Below are 23,924 nucleotides of genomic sequence, written 5' to 3'. Positions count from 1 at the left end.
CAAAAATTGCAATGCTGATCGTCAGCAGAGCCAGGGATGAGATGTGGGTGGGCTAGTGCCAACTGGTTACCAGTTCTCTTACTGGAAAGAAGCCCCAACACCTAATTTACAGACCTGGGGGTGGAAGTCAGGGAAGGAGAAGGACGGGAGAATTAGGATAAACAGAATTAGAATAAAACCTCACGGTTATCTGTGACGTGGTAAGTAAAATGAGGTCTCCCAAAGCCGTCCACATCATAGTCCTGGAACCTGGGAATGTTACCTTACCCTTACGTGGCAAAAAGGACTTTGCAGATGTGATTAGATGTGATTTCAGGTTCTTGAAATGGAAGATTATCCTGGATCGTCTGGGTGGGCCCACTGTTACCACAAGGGTCCTTACAACTGAAAGTGGGAGGAGGAGAGTCAGGGTCAGAAAAGGAAACGTGGTGATGGAGGCAGAGGTCTGGGATGCAGCCCGAGAAGGTCTCAGCTGCCCTTTGCTGCTTGAAGACCGAAGGGCACCACCAGCCAAGGAGTGCAGGCGCCTCCCCTACAGGCTGGAAAAGGCAAGGGATTCTGACCTCAAGAACTGTAAGATGGTAAGTTTGTGTTGTTTTACGCCACCACATTTGTGGTCCTTTGTTACAGCAGCGACAAGAAAGTGACACACGGCAACTGCAAGAAGACGATGTCACATCATTTTTTCCAGAGAGAAGAATAACCACTTCAGAGATTCCTTCCTTAGCAAAAAAATTAATGGGACTAAACATGACACCATGTGTGTTCACTTAATGCTATTTCATTGTCTCCTGACAATAACTCTGCGATAACCTGGTAGTATTGTTTCTACAGGTAGAGAGATTGGGGCTCAGAGAGGTTTTATCACTTGCTGTAGGCGACCCAACCAGCGCAGCCGCTAAGTCAGATGGGGGTCTCCCCAGGCTGAGAGACACCCAGCAGGTGCAGTCTGGGCTAGGGTGAGGCGAGGGCTGTGCACCTCTACTTCTACTAAGGCATCTCTCCTAAGGCATCTCTACTAAGGCACCTCTACTAAGGCACCTCTACTAAGGCATCTCTCCTAAGGCATCTCTCCTAAGGCATCTCTCCTAAGGCATCTCTACTAAAGCACCTCTACTAAGGCATCTCTACTAAGGCATCTCTACTAAGGCACCTCTACTAAGGCATCTCTCCTAAGGCATCTCTCCTAAGGCATCTCTCCTAAGGCACCTCTCCTAAGGCACCTCTACTAAGGCACCTCTACTAAGGCATCTCTACTAAGGCATCTCTACTAAGGCACCTCTACTAAGGCATCTCTACTAAGGCACCTATACTAAGGCACCTCTCCTAAGGCACCTCTCCTAAGGCATCTCTCCTAAGGCATCTCTCCTAAGGCATCTCTACTAAGGCACCTCTACTAAGGCACCTCTACTAAGGCACCTCTACTAAGGCATCTCTCCTAAGGCATCTCTCCTAAGGCATCTCTCCTAAGGCATCTCTACTAAGGCACCTCTACTAAGGCATCTCTACTAAGGCACCTCTACTAAGGCATCTCTACTAAGGCATCTCTACTAAGGCACCTCTACTAAGGCACCTCTACTAAGGCATCTCTCCTAAGGCATCTCTCCTAAGGCATCTCTACTAAGGCACCTCTACTAAGGCATCTCTACTAAGGCATCTCTACTAAGGCACCTCTACTAAGGCACCTCTCCTAAGGCATCTCTCCTAAGGCATCTCTCCTAAGGCATCTCTACTAAGGCACCTCTACTAAGGCATCTCTACTAAGGCACCTCTACTAAGGCATCTCTACTAAGGCATCTCTACAAAGGCACCTCTACTAAGGCACCTCTACTAAGGCATCTCTACTAAGGCATCTCTACTAAGGCATCTCTACTAAGGCACCTCTACTAAGGCATCTCTACTAAGGCACCTCTACTAAGGCATCTCTCCTAAGGCATCTCTACTAAGGCACCTCTACTAAGGCATCTCTACTAAGGCACCTCTACTAAGGCACCTCTACTAAGGCACCTCTACTAAGGCATCTCTCCTAAGGCATCTCTCCTAAGGCATCTCTCCTAAGGCATCTCTACTAAGGCACCTCTACTAAGGCATCTCTACTAAGGCATCTCTACTAAGGCACCTCTACTAAGGCATCTCTACTAAGGCATCTCTACTAAGGCACCTCTCCTAAGGCATCTCTCCTAAGGCATCTCTCCTAAGGCATCTCTCCTAAGGCATCTCTACTAAGGCACCTCTACTAAGCATCTCTACTAAGGCACCTCTACTAAGGCATCTCTACTAAGGCACCTCTACTAAGGCATCTCTCCTAAGGCATCTCTCCTAAGGCATCTCTCCTAAGGCATCTCTACTAAGGCACCTCTACTAAGGCATCTCTCCTAAGGCATCTCTCCTAAGGCATCTCTCCTAAGGCATCTCTCCTAAGGCATCTCTACTAAGGCACCTCTACTAAGGCACCTCTACTAAGGCACCTCTACTAAGGCATCTCTACTAAGGCACCTCTACTAAGGCATCTCTCCTAAGGCATCTCTCCTAAGGCATCTCTCCTAAGGCACCTCTACTAAGGCATCTCTACTAAGGCACCTCTACTAAGGCACCACTACTAAGGCACCTCTACTAAGATTCCCATGTCCTTCTTCCCACCACAACCACTAGGCGAACTGCATTTGAAATACACTTGATGTGGCTTGGTTTTTTGGGGGTTTTTTTGTTTTTGCTTGGGAAAGAATTAAACTTTGTCTCCAATTACTCAGAGCATTAGGATTCTGCTCTGTTTCTGTTTGGGTTTGCTGTCCCCAGATGGCTCAAAGCAGAAAAAAAAAAAAATCCCACACACTTGTGTGGTACTTTTCAGCTTATGAAGTGTCTCCACAGCCATCATTTCATTGGGGCTTCACAGCTGGCTGGGTAAAATGGGCAGATTTCCTTCTCCCTGTTTTACAGAGAGGAAAACAGGGGCTTCAGTAAGGACAAAGGGATGCTTGCTCAGGGTCACACAGCTTGAAGTGGGTTCTTCTGACACCATCTGCTCACCTAAAACCTGGGAGAAGGGGATAAAGAGGGGGCAGATGGGGAGACAGAGTAAGGAAGGAACCAGGAATTCTGGGTTAGCACAGCCGGGAGCCCTGGGAGAGGAGGGAGGAAGGGGCCACTGATTGGGGACCACCAGTTGCAGACTGGAGATCTCCATTCAGTGGCTGCTGGTGTGCTGGTGGGCGCCCAGTCACAATGCATTGGGGAATAGCCAATATTTCGTCTTAGCATGTGGTCTGAGGAATTCCAGGGCTCTGAGAGCAGAGAAGGAAAACCTATCTATTCAAAAGAGTCTAAGGATGGACCTAGAGTCTGTCATACAGAGTGAAGTAAGTCAGAAAGAGAAAAACAAATACCGTATGCTAACACATACATATGGAATCTAAGGGAAAAAAAAAAAAAAGGTCACGAAGAACCTAGGGGTAAGACAGGAATAAAGACACAGACCTACTAGAGAATGGACTTGAGGATATGGGGAGGGGGAAGGGTAAGCTGTGACAGTGAGAGAGTGGCATGGACATATATACACTACCAAACATAAAATAGATAGCTAGTGGGAAGCAGCCATATATAGCACGGGGAGATCAGCTTGGTGCTTTGTGACCACCTAGAGGGGTGGGATAGGGAGGGTGGGAGGGAGGGAGACGCAAGAGGGAAGAGATATGGGAACATATGTATATGTATAACTGATTCACTTTGTTATAAAGCAGAAACTAACACACCACTGTAAAGCAATTATACTCCAATAAACATGTTAAAAAAAAAAAAAAGAGTCTTAGGAAGCTCGCTCTGCTGGGGCCAGGAATGCTGGTCTTCCCATGCCATTCTGCGTCTGATTTTATCAAGATCTTACAGAGCAGTCAGTCCCTAAGGCGGCACCGAGGTTGGTTTCCTGTGTGTGCCACACCTTCTCAGTCTCCCCCAGCCCCCTGCCCAGCTCTGCCCACTTGAGGGTAGGCTTGTAGACTGGGAGCTGATGCTTCAGGAGCTGAAGACCTGGGTTGCCTCTCTGGCCCACATCAGGGCATGCAAGGCAATGTTCTAGAAAGAGTTTGAGTTTAGGAGTCAGACTGTGTTTAGATTCTTGATCTGCCACTTAACTTGAGTGACCCTGAGCAGCCCTTCTCAACCCTGATCAAGCATGATCTAAACCCAACTCGAGGTTTATTTTGGGAATTAAATGACATAGTGTAAGTCAAGTACCTTGCACCGTTCCTGGCACACAGTAGGTGCTCAATTAATGATAGTGACTACACAAATATGTATTGTTATCAATGCTCAGTTTCACTAAGGTTCATGAAGTTGACCTTGGAAACTTATAAACCTAATTTCCAAGTGCGGCAGCACAACGTTCTCCCACAAAGAAAGAAGCCAAGGCTGAGCCTGTTCCCGAGTCACTCGTGAACCCCGCTGGGGAATCTACGCACAGCTCTGAAACGGCTTGCTGCCTCCTCACTGCAGGAAGCCTTGTTTGGTGCTAAGGTTCCCTATGGGTTTTGTGACTCTTAGGCCAGGGGGGCAATACTTCAACCTGTGACTAAAATGGAAACAACTGCGAATTCATACCCTTGAAAAAATTGGCTGCAAAGCCTGCTTTATTGATAGAGCCATCAGACACAAACTTCATCCACATTCTGTTGGAGCTGGACTTTACATCCTCTGGCTTCTCATAGCCACAAAAGTGGCCAATCAGGGCGCTCTCTTCCGCAGGACCGTCGCGGATTTCCAGGTAGTCGTATGCACAACTGTCGTGTCTTTCGATCTAAACGGAGAAACGGAGACAACGTGAAAGACAGCAGCTTGGCCTTAAGGTTTTCAATTTAAGAAAGGAACCTAAATATCACTCTTGAAAATCTAACTAAGAGACAAAAGGACCCAAACGTGTCCTGGGCTTTTCCAAGCTGTCTCCTACTTGCGCAAGTCAAGGATGAATCAAGCTGCAAAGAGATTAAGTCATGATAAACAGGGAAGAAAGATTCAACAAAACGCCCTGGGATCCCATTCTAGGCTTCTGCTTCAATTATTCCCCCACCCTCTCCAGCAGCCTTCAGCAAGGAGGCAGATGTGATTTCAAAGCCTGCAGAGGCTCTGATACCAGATGTCCTGGCAAAATGCATCATGGACTTGAAATGGCCTCTTAGGTTCCTGTTTTCAACCAAAAAATGGAAACGTATCTTTATAGAGCACAGTGTCTAAGATCAGCGTACTCACCTCAAAAGCTTGGAAGGTAAGCCCCACGTGAAATCCCTCGGAAACCGTAATCCTCCAAACACATTCCTTGGAAGGTCTGTAGTCATCCGGGTAGTTTGGAGATTGAATCTGACCGGCATCTTTGTTAAGGTCTCCCCCACAGGTAGCTTTAGAAAAAGAGCCAGGAGGAAAGGCGGTGGGGGGGGTCCCTGGTCAGAGCTTACTAAGGAAGTACACCACTAGGTGGCTCCACTTGCCAACATTTTCATTTCCATTCAACCGAGACTGTGCCTCCAGAAAGGCATAATCTCATGTGTTTGCAACTCTGAATTTTTCTCATATAAAGAAAATAACCATGTAGAGCAGTGGTTCTCTAACTTTGCTGTGCATCAAAATCACCTGGGAGATTTTTCAAACTATGGGAGCCAGGGCCACATCCCAAGAATTCCTGATCAAGTGTGTCTGGGCGATCACCAGGGGTTTGAGATCCCCCAGTGATTCTGATGCAGAGGGTGGAGGCCTCTGGTACAGAGTGATGTGTACACACGCACACGCACGCTATTTCCTTTATAAAAACAAAGCTTTGGTCTCTCCAAAATTACAATTTAAGTCCCTAAGGGGCCTTAATAACTATTTAGTGTTTTCCTTTGGGTGGAGGGCGGGCACAGGGCTAACTAGCCAGAGAAACCCAATATGTGGAACAAACAGAAGCAGAATTGCCCTGGTGGCAGCTGCCTAGAGCCCAGACCTACTGGTTCCCTCAACTCAACCACCATAGTGGCTTCAGAGGCCCTTCCAAGAAATGTAGCTGGAAATTCCTTGACCTCGTCCAAAGTCCTCTTTTCACAAATGAAACTCAGAGAGGTTTGGATTCTTTGCTCAGGCTCACACAGTTATTCAGAGCCTGCTTTCATTTCCACAGTGTTCTATAACCCCCAACACCATCCCCGCTGGACTGGATAAGGGTTCAGCAGGGTGGTGACAGGTAGATGGCGCCTGTCCCGAAGGGAGCCCAGCTAGCCTCTCAGCTTCCATACGGTGGGAGAAGGGGACGGTGCTGCCCCACCCTCAGGGCTTGGGCAGCTGCCACACGTGCAAGGGTGGGAAGGGACACCAGCTGCACGTGAAGGACTGAGGCACATCAGGAGCCACGCCAGCGGCTTCCCTCGTCATGAACAAACCTTCATACACCGCGAAGAAGCCCTTGCCCAGGATGTTGCTGCTGCTTCGGAATTCCACCCAGAGCCGGCTGTCTGTGGATATGAGCTGCTCCGGGACTTGGTCGCCACAAAACCTACCTGGGAAGCGGAAAAGAACGGTCAGGCTGCTGGCGGACGGCACGGAGGGACTCAGTGCAGGCAGAGAGAGAGCAGTGCTGCTTCAAATGCGGTTCAAGGTGAGCAGTCCTCGCTAGGCAACTCATCCTGTAGCACATACAGGATTAAAAGCTGGGATGGAAACAGTCACACGCCTGTATGCCTCCTTCAGGAGAGTCTCAGACTCCAATCAATCAAATACCCTGAGTGTGGCCCAGGCACCCCCTCCCCTACCAGTGGGTCTTGTTGAGGTGCTCAGCGGGGTGAGGACGTCCCAGCAAGGCCAGTGGTGGGATGGTGGTCTGAGAAAGTGATGAGTGTCCCCCCTGGTATTTCTATTACATATACACCCTTCTATTTGGGGGGCATGCCTTATGCCTTCCTTGTCTCGGGGAAGGGTTGCCAGAAGACACATGATGACAAAATCAGTTCTTGGCTTTTGGATTCCACAAGTCTAGCCACAATACCAAAGATTTGGGAAAATACACAGTGAATAAGAGCACATTTCCCCTGCCTTGTAGTCTTAGAAAGATTCCTAGGATGGTGGAGCAATCCTCTCCTAGAGGGAGAGAGAGGATTGGAGAGGGCACCATAGAACCTCTGAAAGGACCCTGTGCCCTGGGTGGAGAAGGTTGATAGAGACCCCGAGGAAGTTTAAGGAGCTGGGAGAAGCAGAGAGCTGTGCCCCCAGGGCAGTCCTTGGCACAGCCTGGAGGGGCAACAAGACCCTGGATTCCCCATGTCCGACCTGGGGTCAGAACAGGAGTGTCTGTATGTTTTCTTAAGACATTAGGCCAGGAGACAGGCATGCAGAGTTCTTCAGGGAAAGCAGGACACGATGGCAGCAACAGGACTCCTGGGAGGGCATGGAAGCGACTTTCCCATAGCCCCGAGGGCCTGGGGAGCCATACATAGCACGTCTCCCATAGAATGTCTTCTAGGGAGATGTGGACTTGGCACCAATCTGAACTGGCCTAGGGCTGAGACAAGGAGGAGGCACCGCAGCCACTTAGGTGGACAGAGGACTGGAGACAAGAGGGGGATGAAGACATCCCAGCAATGCCAGTTGGGATGGAAATGTGCCAGACACCATGCCCTGGCACAAAGTGTGCCCCCCACTGGTACCCTGCGGGAAAAACCACAAATTGACTGTAATTAAGTTCCCACTACCTGATGGAAAGGGGCTCATAATTGCTACTGAACTTGTGGTATTGAACATACAAATAAATGTGTATTTCTTAGACACATGGGTACATTGTGTGAAATTTGGACCCTTTACGGAGGAAAAGGGGGAAGGCCAGGCCTTCCCAGGGCATGGTCATCCTTGGCCATATAATTTCCAATGCCACAGAAGGATGGCAGCCAGGGCAAGAACAGGGGTGGGGTGGGAGATGGACTGAGTCATACTCATCATCAGCTCACAACACAGACCAGCCAAGGTCTCTCGGAATGGAAAGCGTCCGTGGCTCCACCAAACGCTGACTGTGTGAGTCATTCAAGAATCCATTTAACGTGGGGGGAGGGGGAATGACGGTTAATGGGTATGGGCTTTCTCTGGGGGATGATGAAGATGCTCTCAGCCTGTGGTGGCTGTACAACTCTGTGAGCACACTGAAACCACTGACTTACATGCGCTAATGATGAGATGTATTATGGTGCATGAATTTTATCTCCAAAAAATGTTTTAAAGTCCATCTGACAGATGTTTACTGGGTATCCTCTTATGGCCAGCACTGTGTTAGCCACTGGATCAACCCCTTGAAGCTGTAACGCTGCTCTGCCCTTCTGAGAAATGGGGCGAGGGAATGAGACTGGGGGAGTAATAAATGCCACTACAGACATTTCCTAGTGGCCAATTGTGGTCGACATTCTTTGGGGAGACACAGGGGTAGAGGTTGCTAATGTCCTTCCATTTCCTTCTGATTCTGGCTGCCTGTAGCCTTTTGGATTTGGGGAGCTTAAAATTAAGGGAGATGAGCTCAAACTGCTGTTGAGAATTGGGTAAGGAAAAATCCATCAGCAGTCTATACACTTCCAATAATGGTTCCTCGGGCATGGCCAATTAGTACCAATTAGTTCTTGGAAAACTGCATGTAAGCCTGGGGAAGTATTGCTCACGAGTGAGAAGACAGAGCCACTGAACAGCAGTGAAGCAATGCCGGTTCACAAAAGGAACTCTTTCTTAGCCAAACTGAGTTTCAAGTCCAAATTTCTCCTTTTAAAACCCCAGCTGTTGGGCTTCCCTGGTGGCGCAGTGGTTGAGAGTCCGCCTGCCGATACAGGGGACGGGGGTTCGTGTCCCGGTCTGGGAAGATCCCACATGCTGCGGAGCGGCTGGGCCCGTGAGCCATGGCCGCTGAGCCTGCGCGTCCGGAGCCTGTGCTCCACAAGGGGAGAGGCCACAACAGTGAGAGGCCCGCGTGCCGCAAAAAAAAAACAAAAAAAAACAGCTATCACAGCCGCTGGGGAAGTTTTCAAAAGAGAGAGGGACTTCCACCACCTTGCTGCCTAAGAAACCAGTGCCACAGGACCAGCCACCTCTGCTCTGTACCCCAGAAGAGACAGGAAATACCGGCTCAGGTGTGTTTTACTGCCTTGGCAGAGCTAGACTTGGTAGAATAAATTACAAATTATGTCTAAGCAATGTCTCCCCAGATCACCTTGTAATTCTTAACTAGAACCCTCTACATTGTCCCTGGACTGATGTCTCCAGACTCTCACCTTCACTGTAATGGTTCTGATAAAAGCTCCCTTTTGAATTGAACCAGACTATGCCAGACACTGTCCTACACACTTTCCATGGATTTTCTATTTGCCTCCCTACTACCTTCTGAAATAGGTGCTATTATTAATCTCATTTCTGAAAAAACTGAGCTTTGGAGAATTTGAGCTGAGCTACACTCAGTGTGAGTTACACTCAGGATTGTAAGTGGCAGCAGGATTTGAATCCTGGCAGCCTGAGATCTTGACCTTCATCATCAGTCTCATGCTCTTCATCATCATCACCATCACCGCCACCACCATCCAAAGGAACTCCTCTGTTTGAGGTGCAGTTCTGAACACTGCACCTTTTTTGGATCAGTAGACATCAAATCTGCTGTCTGGAATATAATCACTATTCCCATTTCCCAATTTGGAAACAGACACATAGGAATGAAGATCAAAGACTCAAACCATAAAGCAAACTTGTGGCAATACCAGGCTGGCCAGTTTGATTCATGCCATTGGTTCTGCTCATTTGGGGGGCCTCCCCTGCCCAGAGAGCCCTTAGTAGTGGAGCCACGCGACACTGATTGGCCAGCCTGGCCTTTCTGAACTTCCCTCCCCACTTCAGGGAAGGCGGAAGAAAAGCTTTTGTGTGCGTTGCGGCGGGACAGAATGCCCGAGGACCGTTCTGCCTACAAAAGTGCGTTGTTAGGGTAATTCCTCTAGCAGAAATAAGGGAGGGGAATCCAATTAACAGGCCAGTGTTTCAGATTACTGGATGAGTTCTGTATGCAGCCACCTTCCTCCCCTCTTTAGGTGCAATCTCCTCAGTGACCCCCGAAACTGAAAAAAACAATCTGCTATCTTTAAGCAGCCGTGAAATGTTCTCAATCTACTTACATTTCCCTTTAATCACTATGTGAAAAGCTGGGCCCCAAACAGCCTTCTCCCAAGGAGACTAGCAGGCTGGAGAGAAAATGGACTAGAGAAAAGGTGTCAGATTCCTAAACTGAAATCTGGTTCCTGCCTTTGGAGGAGGAGTTTAATAAGGATATCAAGAAGAGGAAATGCAGATGAGGACACTACAAGTGGACTCCACGGGGAGTCATAAAGGGTTCATTCATAAAAAGTTATGCATCCATTATGCCTGGATTTTCACACACTGCCCTGGGAAAATATGCGATGCACAGTTTTTCAGAGCAAGATGCATACTTTCACAATCCGCCCTAATCCGCTCTCTCTCCTGCCAAAGGGGCATTGACCTGCCTCCTCCCGGCAGATTTCATGGCACTGACCCCTCCCAGGGACCAGCTCGGCCCACACAATGCACTTGTTCCAAACACAAAAGTTCACTAACAACTGCATTTGGAAACATCAGAGCAGGCCAAATAGTTGGCAAAGGAGAACTCCTGCAAATGAAGAATGACGGTTACAGGCGCGGAGCCATGCCTTGGCTACAGCACACTCGGCGCGCGCGTGCGCACACAGACACTCTCTTTTTCTCTCTCTCTCTCACATCCACACACTCTCACACACACATACACACACTCACTGCAAAAGTGTGTAAAATATAAGCAAAACAAAGAAAACCCAAACAAAAAACCATCATTGATAATGACGAACAGCAAAAGCTCCATCTAATCAATGAACGTGGAATCAGAGTTCCCAGGATCTGTAGTGAGAAAATTCTTGTTTCAAGCTCAAGGAACAGCTGGAAATCCCTCTGCCTGTGCCCATTTTCAGGAGCGTGCCTTGGCCCTCTCCATGGAACTTTAGGAACAGAGAGCTTCCCCCTCCTGAGCTTTTTAAGTCTATCACATTCCCTGGGGGGTATAGGGTTGCCAGATTTAGCAAACAAAAATACAGGAAGCCCAGTTAAATTTGAATTTCAGATAAACAACGAATCACGGCAGTCCTATGGGGAGCCCCTTCTAGATTCAGCAGTCCCCTTGCCCCATCAGCTGGACATCTAAGTTCTGACCTGATCTCAGCCACCAGCAGGCTGTGTGGCCTTAGCGAGTCGGTTTGCACTTGGGGAGTGTGGTTTTCTCATGAAGGTGTGTGATTAAGTGACTCTAAGGTCCCCGAGATTCCATGTTATCATGAAACTCCTCCCAAACAGTTTCTTTTATTAATTATAAAATAATATCTGAATGCATTCTTGTAAAAGAGCCAAATAATCCAGAAGTATACAAACCAAACCATGAGGTTGCCCCCCACCCCGTGCTTCCTTTCTCGGAGTGCAAGGGCGCTCATCAAAACTTCTTTACAAATTCCTATCTATTTGTACCTTTAGGAATTTAAACTCATGGCCCTCTGAACTGAGTGGGCTTGTGTGCCTTTCCCAGTGGTAGCTGATCTGGCTGAGACCCTTTGGCCATACAGAAGCTTAGTATCTGCCAGGCTCCCCTGGGTCCAGCCAGACCCTCTGTCCCTGTGTCTTCTGATCTACCCCAGAATCTGAAACGAAGTTGGGCTCAGTCTGGCAGTGAACTACCCGCCCCCCCCTTAGCTCTCTCCCTTCTTTCCGGCCTCCATCTTTGGTCAGTTGTCCTAATAGCAGCTCACACTCAGGCCAGTCATTCGAAGCATAACAAGTATGGCTTTTCTGCCTACGTGAAGACATGCCAGGGACAAAGCCTGCACTGCGAACTTATGCTGGTCCAACTCAGAAGCCCACCCTGAATAGCATTCTAAAAATGAGGACAACCCACTCTCAGCAGACACCCTCCCAGCTGGCCCCTTATGACTCTGCTTCTCATTCTGGCTCCACCATGGTGGACATTTCTTGGCCAAACGAGTCCCCATGTCCATTGTCCTAACACTGATGCCATTGGTCCTCTATATGATGTTAATCTTCCCTGGTCACCCTGAGAGATCTGCCTCTGGTGACCAATCCTGAGTGAACTGACTTTTCTCTTTATGCCACCTGCCTACCTTCTCTCACTCAAAGGTCCACCTGCCTTTTCATAGATGAGTTCAAGCACTGTTCATCTCCCCAAATAAATACATGCTCATCATAGAGAAATTAGAAAATATAGCTAAACCAAGAACAACAAACACAGAATAAATTTTAAAAAATACTCCATCATCCTGAAATAACCACTGTGTGTTATTTATTTATATTTCTTGTTTTACTTAATATTTATATTGTAGATCACAAAATGGTTTCTTCCAGTCAAATCCAGGCTGCACAATGTTTTCAGTAATTTTGTTTTGGGTAAGTTGAGTCAGGATATTTACTGTTCAGTTTGCCACACTCCCTGCCACTTCTTACTTTATTACACCAGCCCCATCTCACTCATTTACACCTTATACCCGAAGGCATCTGGTTTTGCAATGCCTGCATCGATATACAAGTGTATTTTTGTTAAAATGGAATCCTACATGTTGCATATCCTATTTTGCAAAACCTTTTGTGTAGCAATGTACAATGAACATCTTTCTGTATCAATAAATAGCCCCCTCCAACTTTATTTTTAATGGCTGGATAGTTTTCCATTGAAAAGATGTATTATAATTTATTCATCTAACCCCTACTGTTGAATATTTAAATTGTTTTCAATGTTTCCTGCTTCACTGAACATCCCTGTAGCGAGAGCTTTGCACACTTCCTTAATTAGTTCCCTAGGATAAATTCTAAGAAGTGGAACGGCTGGGTCAAAGAGTATTCGCAGTTTTAAAAGCTTTTAACATGTGCGGCCAAATGGAGTGTTCAGAGTTTTACAATGACACCGACCCGTGAGAGCTTCCTGTGACTGGCGGGATGGACCCTTCCAAATATTAACAGCATCGCAGACAGCATCTGAGCACTCCTCTCTTAAGGCTTTCTGAAGTCAACTCACCCAACAGGGGGGCTTTTCTCCAATAACCATCCCGGACCTCCACGTAGTCGTACCAGCACAGGCGGCTTTTAAACAAATCCATGGATGTGAAGTTTAAGACGATCTGCAAAGAGTTACCGTAAAGTGAGTTTTGGCAGCCAAGCCTGAGGAGTTTTGAAGATACGTCTGGCATAGCGGTGTTCTCACGTTACCCTTTAGCATACAGAGCTCTCAGACCACAGTAGGAGTGTCCTCTCAAAAGCACATTCACAGGAAACCTCATGACATTCAATAATAAACCTTAAACAGGATGGGGAATAAACAGAGGAGATGGGTTCTTTGGTTCTGTCTGGGGAATAACTTGGGCTTTTGAAGTCACTTGGTGGTTTATAGAAAGCAAGATGCATTAAAAAGACTGGTCGGGATGCGCTGAGACTGGGGATTTGGAAGGAGGTAAGAGGTCAATGGAGTTTAGAGATACGGAAAGATCTTAAAACATCATCAATCATTCCAAAGGGTTTGGGGTGAACCCGAGTGCATCCGAGCACCTCTGTGATAGATGTTCCCCTGGCCATGACCTCACTCTTCTGAGGTGTGGTGTGTCTAATAGCCTTCCTACAGTTAGTCCGTTCATTCATTTATTCATTCATTCCACCATTGTTAGTTGACCACCTACTGTGTGCCAGTCTGTGTTGGCCAATCAAGATAGAAAGATCAGTAAGACAGAGTACTTGCCTTTAAGGAGCTCAGAAAATGAGGGAAGGGCAGATGTGCCAAGCCAATTGGAACATTATGGAATAAATGCTGAGAAGAAAGGGATGGACAGAAAGGCATTCTGGAACCCCAAGGAAGGAGAACTAGATTCTGCCCGGGAGGATCTGGAGAAGGCTTCTCGGAGGAGGTGGCATTTAACCTAAGGAGAATAGAGGTTCAGGGGCCAGAGAAGGAGGGCCAGACAGAATTTTGATGCAAGGGACTGACACAAGCAGAGCAAGATGTCTGGGGAGCCGCACTGTGCATCCAGCAGGGTCATTGTGCATGTGTCTGGAATGAGGGGGCAGAAGAGGTGAGGAGGAGTGAAGGCTGGGGAGGTGGGTGCCGAGGGACTGGGAAGGAAGGTTTCCAGTCCCTCTGGACACACTTGAGGCCATTCAGTGGTGCCCCGGCCCACAAGCAGTGGAGCGGGAGGGGGGGCCCTACAGACTTGGCACACAGGTGCTGCACCCCTTCCAACTCAGACGGCCCAGACCGAGGTCAGGTTTGCCCTCTCCCTTCACCCCCCTTCAAGCCCCGCCATGCAACGTGCCCGGGATTGTCTGGCTACAGCTCCCAAGCGGGCTCCCTGCCCATCCTCGGCGTGTACCTTGCCCGCCGCCTCTCAGCTCTTTCTCTCTCCAGAGTCCCCTGAAGCGCCCTGCCCCAGCTCCTGCACCTCTGACCCTATCTATGGCTTTTCCCACTCAGGGGGACCTTGCTATCGAGCAGTTCATTTTTTTCTAGCGTCTTCACTCTCCTCCCTCCACTGGCCACTTTCTTTTCTATTCTTACAGCCCTGGGTCCCACTGTCTCTAAGTAAACCCCTTAGGCTGGAGGGCTGTGGGTCAAAGTTTGCAGTGCCCTCCCGGCCACATCGAGAGGACTTAGTTCTTCGTCCTTGTTCTCTGGCCCCTCTGCTTTGAACCTCTCCTCTCTGGTTTCCACCACACTCTGTCCACTGTTCTCTCTCCTCGGCTGGCGCCCGTCCTCCCCGCTCCCTATTAACTCTAAGGGCACCTCAAAAGAAAGCATTGTCCTCCCAGCTTCCCTGTCTGTAGGTGACACCCTCGCCCCGATCACTGAGGTGCTGTACCTTGGGGTTAGCTCTCCTTGGCCTCTCTTGTTTATCCCAGTGCTGACGGACTTTCTTCCTTTGAGATGTCTGAGTTCCCGCTCCAGGTCAGTCTCGCTGCCCCTTCAACAGCCCTGCCTGCATTGTTCCTGCTGAGATGATTCCGGAACCCCTCCCTGCCGTGCCCCCGTCCATTCTGCACACTAGGTCTTCTGGATCGATCTTGCACTTACAGCTCATGTTTACCAGATCCCTCCTGTGCTCAGAAGACTTCAGCAGCTCCCTATGCCCCTGTCTCATAAATTAAATTCTGATTACTTTCCAGAGCCTCCAGCACCCATCCTATGTGACCTTATTTCCAGGTGCACCCTGATATATCCATGCTAATGAGACCCTCCCATGCCTGGATAGGGGGCCCCTCCCTCTCCCTTGAGTCCTTCCCTGATTTCCCAGATGGACATGATCTTTCCCTCTTTGGAACTCCTCCCTCCCTATCTTAGAGTGATTCTAGAGCAGGCATTTTAGAGGCAGGCAGATCTGGGTTTCCTCCCAGCTCTATCCTTCCTGGCTCTAGAATCTTGGGAATTGTCCTCTTGGGCCTTTAGCTTCCTCATCTGTAAAGAAACATGCACAGGGCTTCCCTGGTGGCGCAGTGGTTGAGAATCTGCCTGCCAATGCAGGGGACACGGGTTCGAGCCCTGGTCTGGGAAGATCCCACATGCCACGGAGCAGCTGGGCCCGTGAGCCACAACTACTGAGCCTGTGCGTCTGGAGCCTGTGCTCCGCAACAAGAGAGGCCGCGATAGTGAGAGGCCCGCGCACCACGATGAGGAGTGGCCCCCACTTGCCGCAACTAGGGAAAGCCCTCGCACAGAAACGAAGACCCAGCACAGCCATAAATAAATAAATAAAATTAAAAAAAAAAAAAAAAGAAACATGCACACCATTGGGTTGTTGAGGGGACTGCACGAGAAACTGTATATGGCGTGTGTAGTGCTATGCCTGACACATATTAGACACTTGATGAATGGCGATTTAAAAAATCAAGCCACACTGAATGTACACTTAATGCACCATGAACCGGACACATGAAGTGATCTTCACACAGGCTGCCCATCTTGAGTGTGTCCACCAGCTCCCTTGTTCAGGTCTCAGGACAAGGAGCACTGTCTTCCACAAAGCCCTGTGATCTCCTAGGAAATGAAGTCAGTACCAGAAAATAACTGGCCAGCTTACCTCCTGTGTTGTAGTGTGTGTGTGTGTGTGTGTGTGTGTGATGTCACTTTTCTTTCAACCTGCTTGTGGATTAGAATCATCTCAGAAGTTAAAAAGATATCAGTGCCAAGCAAATGCCCCTCCTTCAATTAAATGAGACTCCTTAGGGGTGAAGGGAGGACCCCAACTAAACTCTAAGTCTCTTGAAGACAGAGGTTGTACTTAGATTTCTTTCTCTCCCACCATGCTAGGTGGAAGGGCTCAGTAATCCTTGCTAACTGGTTGCAATATAATTCTTTAGCCTTTGCTTTTTAAAATTTCAGAAAGGAAATGTTATTACAACTTCCTTGGTTACATGTTCATGGTCTGAATGAACGGATAAGTATTCAGGCTAATTATTTAAGTATGTTAGTGAACCATAAAGACCATAGGGGAAGAGGTGATGAACAAGAGGTGAAACTCGGGCTTCCCTGGTGGTGCAGTGGTTGAGAATCTGCCTGGTAATGCAGGCGACACGGGTTCAAGCCCTGGTCTGGGAAGATCCCACATGCCGCGGAGCAACTAGGCCCGTGAGCCACAACTACTGAGCCTGCGCGTCTGGACCCTGTGCTCCGCAACAAGAGAGGCCGTGATAGTGAGAGGCCTGCACACCGCGATGAAGAGTGGCCCCCGCTCGCCGCAACTAGAGAAAGCCCTCGCACAGAAACGAAGACCCAACGCAGCCCAAAATAAATAAATAAATAAATAAATAAATTTTTTTAAAAAAAAGAGGTGAAACTCAAATCAATCAAGTTTGCTGATGACCAGCAGCTCTGGGGAAGGCTGGGTGGGTGAAGCAGAAGTTGAAATAATTGGTGCTGGAATTTCAATGATATATTCTCCCTGCACCCAGTCAGCAATAATAATTAAGGCTTGGTGAATCTCATGCAGTTCAAACATATCACAGAGCCTCTGCTATTCAGGGCAATTCAACCATTTAGGGATTGCCAGATCCCTTCCTCCCCCTCCTCCTTCCCTCCCATGGATGCCTCCTGCAGGCACAAGGACCTCATCTGCCCAAGGCAGACAGGTCTGAAGTTTCTCAGGCTCATGATGACAACCACATGGTCATAAATGCTTAGAGTCAGAGGAAGGATGTGTGCGTGTGGCTGTTGTGTGTGTGTGTGTGTGTGTGTGTATGTGTGCATGTGAGTCTGTGTGTATGAATGCATGTTCAAATGTCTATCAGCCTGTCCCCTTTGTGGAATAATTTAGGATGATAGTTAAGCATTCAGGCTCTCAGAGTCCAATTGCCTGGGGTCAAATCCCAATACAACAAACTGAGTAGCCTTAGGCGAGTCCATTTCCTTAACTGCAAAGTGATGTGGTAATAGCGCCAATCACATGAAGCTGTTGTGAGGATTAAAGGAGAGACTCCACACGATATGCTGAGAATAGCGCCCAGCCTGTATAAAATGCTCACAATGGTCTAAGCCATTGCTTCTCTCTAGTTATCACAGTATATTTAACTCAACATTTAAGTGGACATTTTTCTTATAGTGATGAATTAGGAATATCTGAAGATTGGCTACAGGCACCTGAAAATCCAACACCTCCCACTGCACGCCCACCTGTAAGTTTTCCATTCAGCCGCTCATCCATCTACACATCCATTCAATAAATAATACTTATTGTATGACTCTGTGCCATGGGCTGTGTTGGGTGCTGAGGTGAACCATGTCTGTACTCAGTGAGCTTAGGGTCTAGAAAGGGGACGGCCAAATAGCCAGCAGTCATGATACTGTGAGACAAGCCATGATAGGTATAACTGCAGGGAGACAGACCCAAGGGGCAGAGATGCAAAAGTAGCTGCCTCTAGGTTGAGACAACATGAAGAACCCTTGGGCTTGTAGTGAAGTGTAGGGGAAAATACAAGCTTCGAGGTGCAGAAGCCCCAGTTCCCAGTTCTATATCTTCCTCTGAATGTGGGCAATTTTTTAAATGTCTGGGCCTTGGATTCCTTGTTCAAATAATGGATATAAGGAGATGAACCCTGCAGAAGGATTAAGAATATACCACCCTTGGACCAGGGCAAAAGAGGCCCCTGAGCTGGGCTCAAGTTTAGAGGGTCATGGAATCTTCAGAACCAAAGGAATGTGCCTATACAGAGTTTTCCCAGCTCCTAGACTGCACCTCAGGACCCCAGGGCCTTGGAATTCCCTGCCCAAACAGCCCTGAGGCCACTTCCAGGTGTACAAGGACCTCTGCCCTGGATCCATCCTCCAGAGGGTGGACAGCACACCTGGCCGGTCCACCTCCACTGGAGAGGGAGCCAAGGAACAGCTGTTTGCAAGGTAGGAGTGGGGGGTGCTTGGGATTGCGGGCTGGGGGTTGCCCTGGGTGCTACTAGATGGAGCTGGGGCTGGGAAGAGGAAGAGGGGCCAGCCGTGGTTGGGGGCCAGCTCTCCCTGGAGTGCCACCTTCCAGAACAGCACTCCAAGGTGTCAAGAAATTCTAAATTGGATCCTCGCCTTCCAGGGCATCCTGATGGTGTATTTATCAAGGTAGGAGGGTGGCACCTACTTTGTTTTACATACTGTGAGCTTGATTTATAACTCCTGTAGACATTTAGTCCATAGGCCTCCATTTGTATGGGGGAGGCTGGTGGGAAAGTCCAGAAATCATGAACGTTAGGCAAGCTTGCCCAGTGACTGGCACATAGTAGGTGCTCATAACATAACAGCTATTATTATTACTATTAATAATAATACTAGTTCCTCATGCCTCACCCAACTCAAAGAATGCGCTGTAATTTCCTGAGGTGGTTTCATACCTACCTTTTCCCCTGGAGTGACCGATATCCTCCAGACACAGTGGGAATAAGAAGGGTAGCCATTCGGGAAACCGGGTGCGGAAAAGTTTCCCGTCGTGTCCTGCAGGGTCTCCCCACATGCTGCACAAGCAAAACAACACGTGTGATCCAGGCATGTGCACACACTCCCCGCCCATGCAGCCCCCTGGACAGGGCTGCTAAGCAAATTCACCCCTTTACCAGCCAAAGCTCTCAGAACACCTTGGCAAAAAGCATGTCAGGCAGATTGACATTTTTCTGGCAAAATGTCAATAAAATAAAAGCAAATAAATGTCAATAAAAGCAAAAATCGGGCTTGGGGGCCAAAAAGTAACACCCCAGGGGTTTCTTCTGAGCCTCTCAGGATTGAGTACAACCTAGAGGTTTGAATCTCAGCTCTCTAGCCAGCTGTTTGGTGGTGGGCAAATGTCCCAGCCTTGCTGGACCTCAGTTTTCTTTTCTGTGAAATGGGTGGGACCTACCTAGAGGGTTAATGAAACCATCTGCATTACATGAAATGGCTCAGTGCAGTGCTCAGCACACTGTGAGTTCCCCCCTACATAGCGGCCGTTATAATTACTGCTAATAATATCTGTGGCAGAGAGAATACAAAAGTGCAAGCACATGGAGCAAAAAGAAAATGCTTTGAAATTTATTTCAGCTGTTAGTTGGAATCTTGTCTCTTCTTTTTCTGCTACCCACCTCTGAAGGAGCTACGGAATAGTCAAGAAAACGGAGGAAAATGACCAGAAGCACAGGAAGCTGGAATGTTCTAGAGTAGGCTATTCTGCCCTTGAATGTTTGAGGGTTGCCTGGAGTCTAGAGCCTAGTCCTATGTATGTGAAAAATATTTCCCCTAATTTGTCCTCAAAAGAAAAGGTATCTCTATGCGTAAGCTTGGAAGCTGTAGCTTTTGTATCTCCTCATCTCTAGGGATTCAGACCCCAAAGACAGGTACATTAGTTTGCTGAGTGCCCCTCCTTTCATGGGGCCACCTCCAAAGTGTGGGAAACACACTGCCTTACACTTCTTTTCCTACGTGCAATTCAGCCTCTGCGCGGCAACCACCTTTGCTTTCAGTTACTACTTGAAACTATTTGAAGATGCAGTTTTTGGAGCTGCAGGAAGGAAGAGCTGGAGAACGGCCCACATCGGCCTCAGGAAATCCTGGATATTGGGGCTTCAATATCGTGTTACCGAACAACTGCCAGGCATCATGAGGATTATGCCCAGCAGTGAACACCCCCGAGGGTTCCATGGAAATTATTTTAGAATAATCATCAACGTTCTGCAAGAACATATACATTACTGTATGGCTCCATGGTATTTACCAGCTGCTTCCAATCCTTTTGGGAAGTAAGAAGCATATACATTATAACTAAATAAATACTATGGCATTTCCCAGGGAACGCTGTAAGGTTCCTCTTTCAATTCAGCAAGGTTATATGATACGTGTATCCTGTATTTCAGCCCTAACATGCCCCCAGATGACTAATAGCTGGATGGACTTATTTCCCAGAGTGCCATGATGGAGCAGTCCCACACGGTCCTTTGAGCACCCCGTCCTTTGCACATGAGCTGGGGCAGCCAGAGCCCTTTTCTGTGCAGGTGCAGGACACAGATGGTCGGGGGGTCTCCCAGAACGGTGGCCTGGAGGGAAGCAGTGCCAGCACTGCGGTCCTTTAGGGGTCAAGTATGGTTGTCGCTCTGTGAGTGAGTGTGTCCTGCCGGCAGTGTCGTTTGAAAACAAGCTGAGAGTCCAATTTTCTAAGATGGCCCCTATTCCAAATATTCTGTCCCATGATCAAACCACGTGTTTGGTCTGGGAGTTTGGAAAAGATTGCTGGACCTTTTGGTAATGGAATTCCCTTCCTCCCCCCCAAACCACCAAATCGCCTTCTCTCCCATCACTGGTAAAAACTTGGCTGCTGTAAAGGAGCGCTTTACACTGAAGCTCAGCAGCTTAAATGGGCCAACGTGAGCTCCCCGCTGGGAGGCAAGGGGGGGGGTGACAATGCTGAAGCCAACGAGATGGAAGCAAAGAGGGCAAAGTCAAGGGGCGGGGGGTTTTGAACTGGCAGAGAAGCAGACATCTGCTTGGATCCAGTGTACCGTCCCGTCTCCAATGGCAGAATACTGGCCACTGACTAAGCACCCTGGATGGCTAGGAGAGCCCAAGACCATAGAAATGATCTCATTTACAGCACTGAGATGCCCTCTGCCTTCCAGTGTTTGGGAAGCTGGCTTCTACCCTTTCAAAAACATTCTCCTTCACTCTTTGCCTTTCTGCAAAACCTGGGGTCCTTGTTTTACCAAACCCACATCCCCTACTCCCATAGAAAGGAGAGTGCTTTTACCCATATGGGAGGCACACCGCATTGGACTCCTGTTCACTACTGCACCACTACGCCTCTTCCTCTTCTGAACGTCAGGGCTTTGCCGGAGAATTCCAAAGCTTCCCACAAGTTAAGCTGTGGGCTCTAAGACCTATTGTTCGCTTCACCACCTGCAGTCACTCCACTGCTGGGCTTTCTGCACTGTCCAGCACCTCAGCACACCAGGAATGACAACTGCCAAGGGGGAGACTCTTCATGTCCCCCAAGGTGTCTTCCCGGCACCAGGGATGTTTGCCCGTGGTGGTTGAGTGGAGTTGTCTCCGTGGTGCTATGGAGGCCCTGGAACCCCTGCGATTCACAGTTACCTGGGCATTTGTACAGCTTCCTGGCTTGAGCTATGTCTCCCTGACTGAGCCGCACACGCTGGCCGATGGTTGGCCTGATGCCATTGTCGTCTCGACGGGGGAGGATGGTGTCTAAGAAAACTCCTCTACAGGAAGAAAGGAGAGAGCGAGAAAGGAGAATGAAAAGTCAAGGCTGTCAGGCTGTCCGTGTGGGGATTTAGAGTCTTCATTTCCTTGCCCACAACCCCAGGAACATTCCTACCCCCTGGCCTGCTCGCCCCAGGCTGACGTGACTCATGACGTTGCCTCCCCTTGTGTTGGCATGTTAGCATTCCATTTCTTCAGCTGCCGGCTCCCTTTCCAATGGGAAAATGACTCTGCCAAGTTTAAAACTATGCCCTAGCCCAGTGGCCCTGAGGGCTTCCTTACTGAAGTATACTGAGCATCTCCACAAAGGCCCTGACAGGTCCAGGCCCCAGGGCCCCCCACTGCACAGCTGCAGGGAGCACCATTCAGAGAGACAACTGTGTGAGTGGCGCCCTCTGGAGTTGTGCGACGGGCAGCTCCCAACATGGGTAAGTCTTGGAGAGGCTCCAGAGAAAGCTTGGGAACCAGTACAGTGTGAGGTTCTCAGGGGCTGGTCAGCAAGCGCGCGTTGATGAGGTGGTGAATAAAGCAGTTCAGAGTTTGGGGGCCTTGCTGGCAAGAGGGATAATCAGATGGAAAACGGGATGAATGCAAAGAACAGGAGGTAGTCAAGAGAGCTCTGGCCTAGAGATTTCTGTGTAAGGTCTCCACCTGTAAGGCCTCACTTGCCTCGGACACGTCCCTTCCCTCCCTGAGCCTCAGTTCACCCCTCTGAACAGTAAGAGATTGGCCTAGATGGTCATGGCAGCCCCTTCTAACTTTCACATCTCATTCTGCTCCAATGGGAGTGAAACCTAAAAGGAGCAAAGCAGACAAATGTCCACCAGGATGCCTGGCTGGGTACTGGCTCCTATTCACACCTCCATTTTGTGGGTGTGGTTTACCCCCTGCCTGATCCTCCCACTCTGCTTCCAGACCCCCAACCTGGGACCTCTCCTGGAGGGTAGGGCCTTCCCTTGAAACGACACCTTCTCCAGTTACCACCCTATTCCTTTCTGTCCCTTCTTAACCAAGTTTCTGGAAAGAACTGTCTCCATTCTCTGTCTGGCTGCCTACCTGTCCTTCACTCCTCAATCCAGCTGTGATCTCACCACGCCAGCAATGGTCCCCAGTCCCCGACCAACTGGCAAGTCAGATGGACCCTTGCCAATGCTCACCTGCCCTCTCTGCAGAGGGCCCTTTGCTGGCCCCTCCTCTCTTGGACTCTCTTCTCCCTGGTTCCCAGGCACTGCTCTCTCTGAGCCGTAAGTTAGGATCTCTCCTTCTTCTGCTTCCCAGGAGTGCTATCCCTAGGGTCCTGCCCTCTTCCTCTTTTCTCCTCTCTCCTCTCTCTTGCTCCACTTGCTTCCCTGGGTTTTAACTGACACTTACAGGCTGACAGCTAATTCTCTGATTCCAGCTCTAGAACCATCTGCTAAGACAGAAGTCTGGTGACCCCTCAACTGCACTGTTCAACGGAGCTCTTATATCCAACTCATTCAAAACCTAATGCATTCCGTTCTCCTGCTCCCTCCATGAACCTGTCTCCTGAGACTGAATCTGAAGGTGCCCTTGGCTCTGTCTTCTTCCTCCCACTCCCTTGTCAAAACTGGGAACCAGGGCCTGTCCATGGCACCCTCTATACATTCCTTGAATCTATGCCTTCCTCCTCATTCCAGACCACTGGTTTAGCAATCAGCATCTCCTTCCTGAACTCTCTTTCCAGTAGCTTCTCAACTGGCCTCCCCCCTGTAGACTCTGCCACCTCTGCTCTACCCTCCACAAGGTTGCAACGTGATCATCCTGAAATGTAAGGACAGGCATGTGCCCGCTCTGCTTACAGGCCTTCGCCGACTTCTGATCACCACCTGGATCTCCAGGCCTGTGGCTCGCTGGCTTCTGCCTTTCTCTCCTGACACCTCCACCTCACCCATTATCATAAGCAAGCTAGTACTCCTGCTAGCCCCCAAAATGCCCTTAAACAAGCTGTCCTCTGCCAAGGCTGCCCATCCCCCATCTTCTTGACCACTACCAAACTCCTGTTCATCCTCCAAAACCCCATCAGATGGCTTTCCCTCTTAAAAGTCCTCCCAAGCCCTTTCTATCCCTCCCATCCTGAGTGAACCACTCCTTCCTCTGGGCCTTATTCGCCTAATATGATATGATTCTTCTTATCATA

The 23,924-nt window shown here is 48.9% G+C and overlaps 1 protein-coding gene across 2 annotated transcripts in view; it reads right to left on the bottom strand.

The window, feature by feature from the left end:
* The window catches only part of TLL2 (tolloid like 2), a gene marked incomplete at its 3' end in the record, with an annotated part of 140,217 nt that overhangs the window by 19,007 nt on the left and 97,286 nt on the right, over window positions 1-23,924 (bottom strand). For both annotated transcript variants that reach the window (XM_081232006.1, XM_081232005.1), the window contains exons 8-13: window positions 21,641-21,765; window positions 18,926-19,041; window positions 13,088-13,190; window positions 6,402-6,518; window positions 5,242-5,387; window positions 4,597-4,792 (exon numbers count right to left, since the gene is read on the bottom strand). In XM_081232006.1, coding sequence (XP_081088132.1) covers window positions 4,597-4,792; window positions 5,242-5,387; window positions 6,402-6,518; window positions 13,088-13,190; window positions 18,926-19,041; window positions 21,641-21,765 — 803 coding nt within the window. The remainder of the gene's footprint in view (window positions 1-4,596; window positions 4,793-5,241; window positions 5,388-6,401; window positions 6,519-13,087; window positions 13,191-18,925; window positions 19,042-21,640; window positions 21,766-23,924) is intronic.

Source organism: Mesoplodon bidens (genome assembly GCF_964165515.1).
Source record: "Mesoplodon bidens genome assembly, chromosome: 1".
In the NCBI taxonomy this organism is placed as follows: Eukaryota; Metazoa; Chordata; class Mammalia; order Artiodactyla; family Ziphiidae; genus Mesoplodon; species Mesoplodon bidens.
Note: the sequence above shows the minus strand (reverse complement) of the source record. Positions and strands in the feature narration are given on the sequence as shown.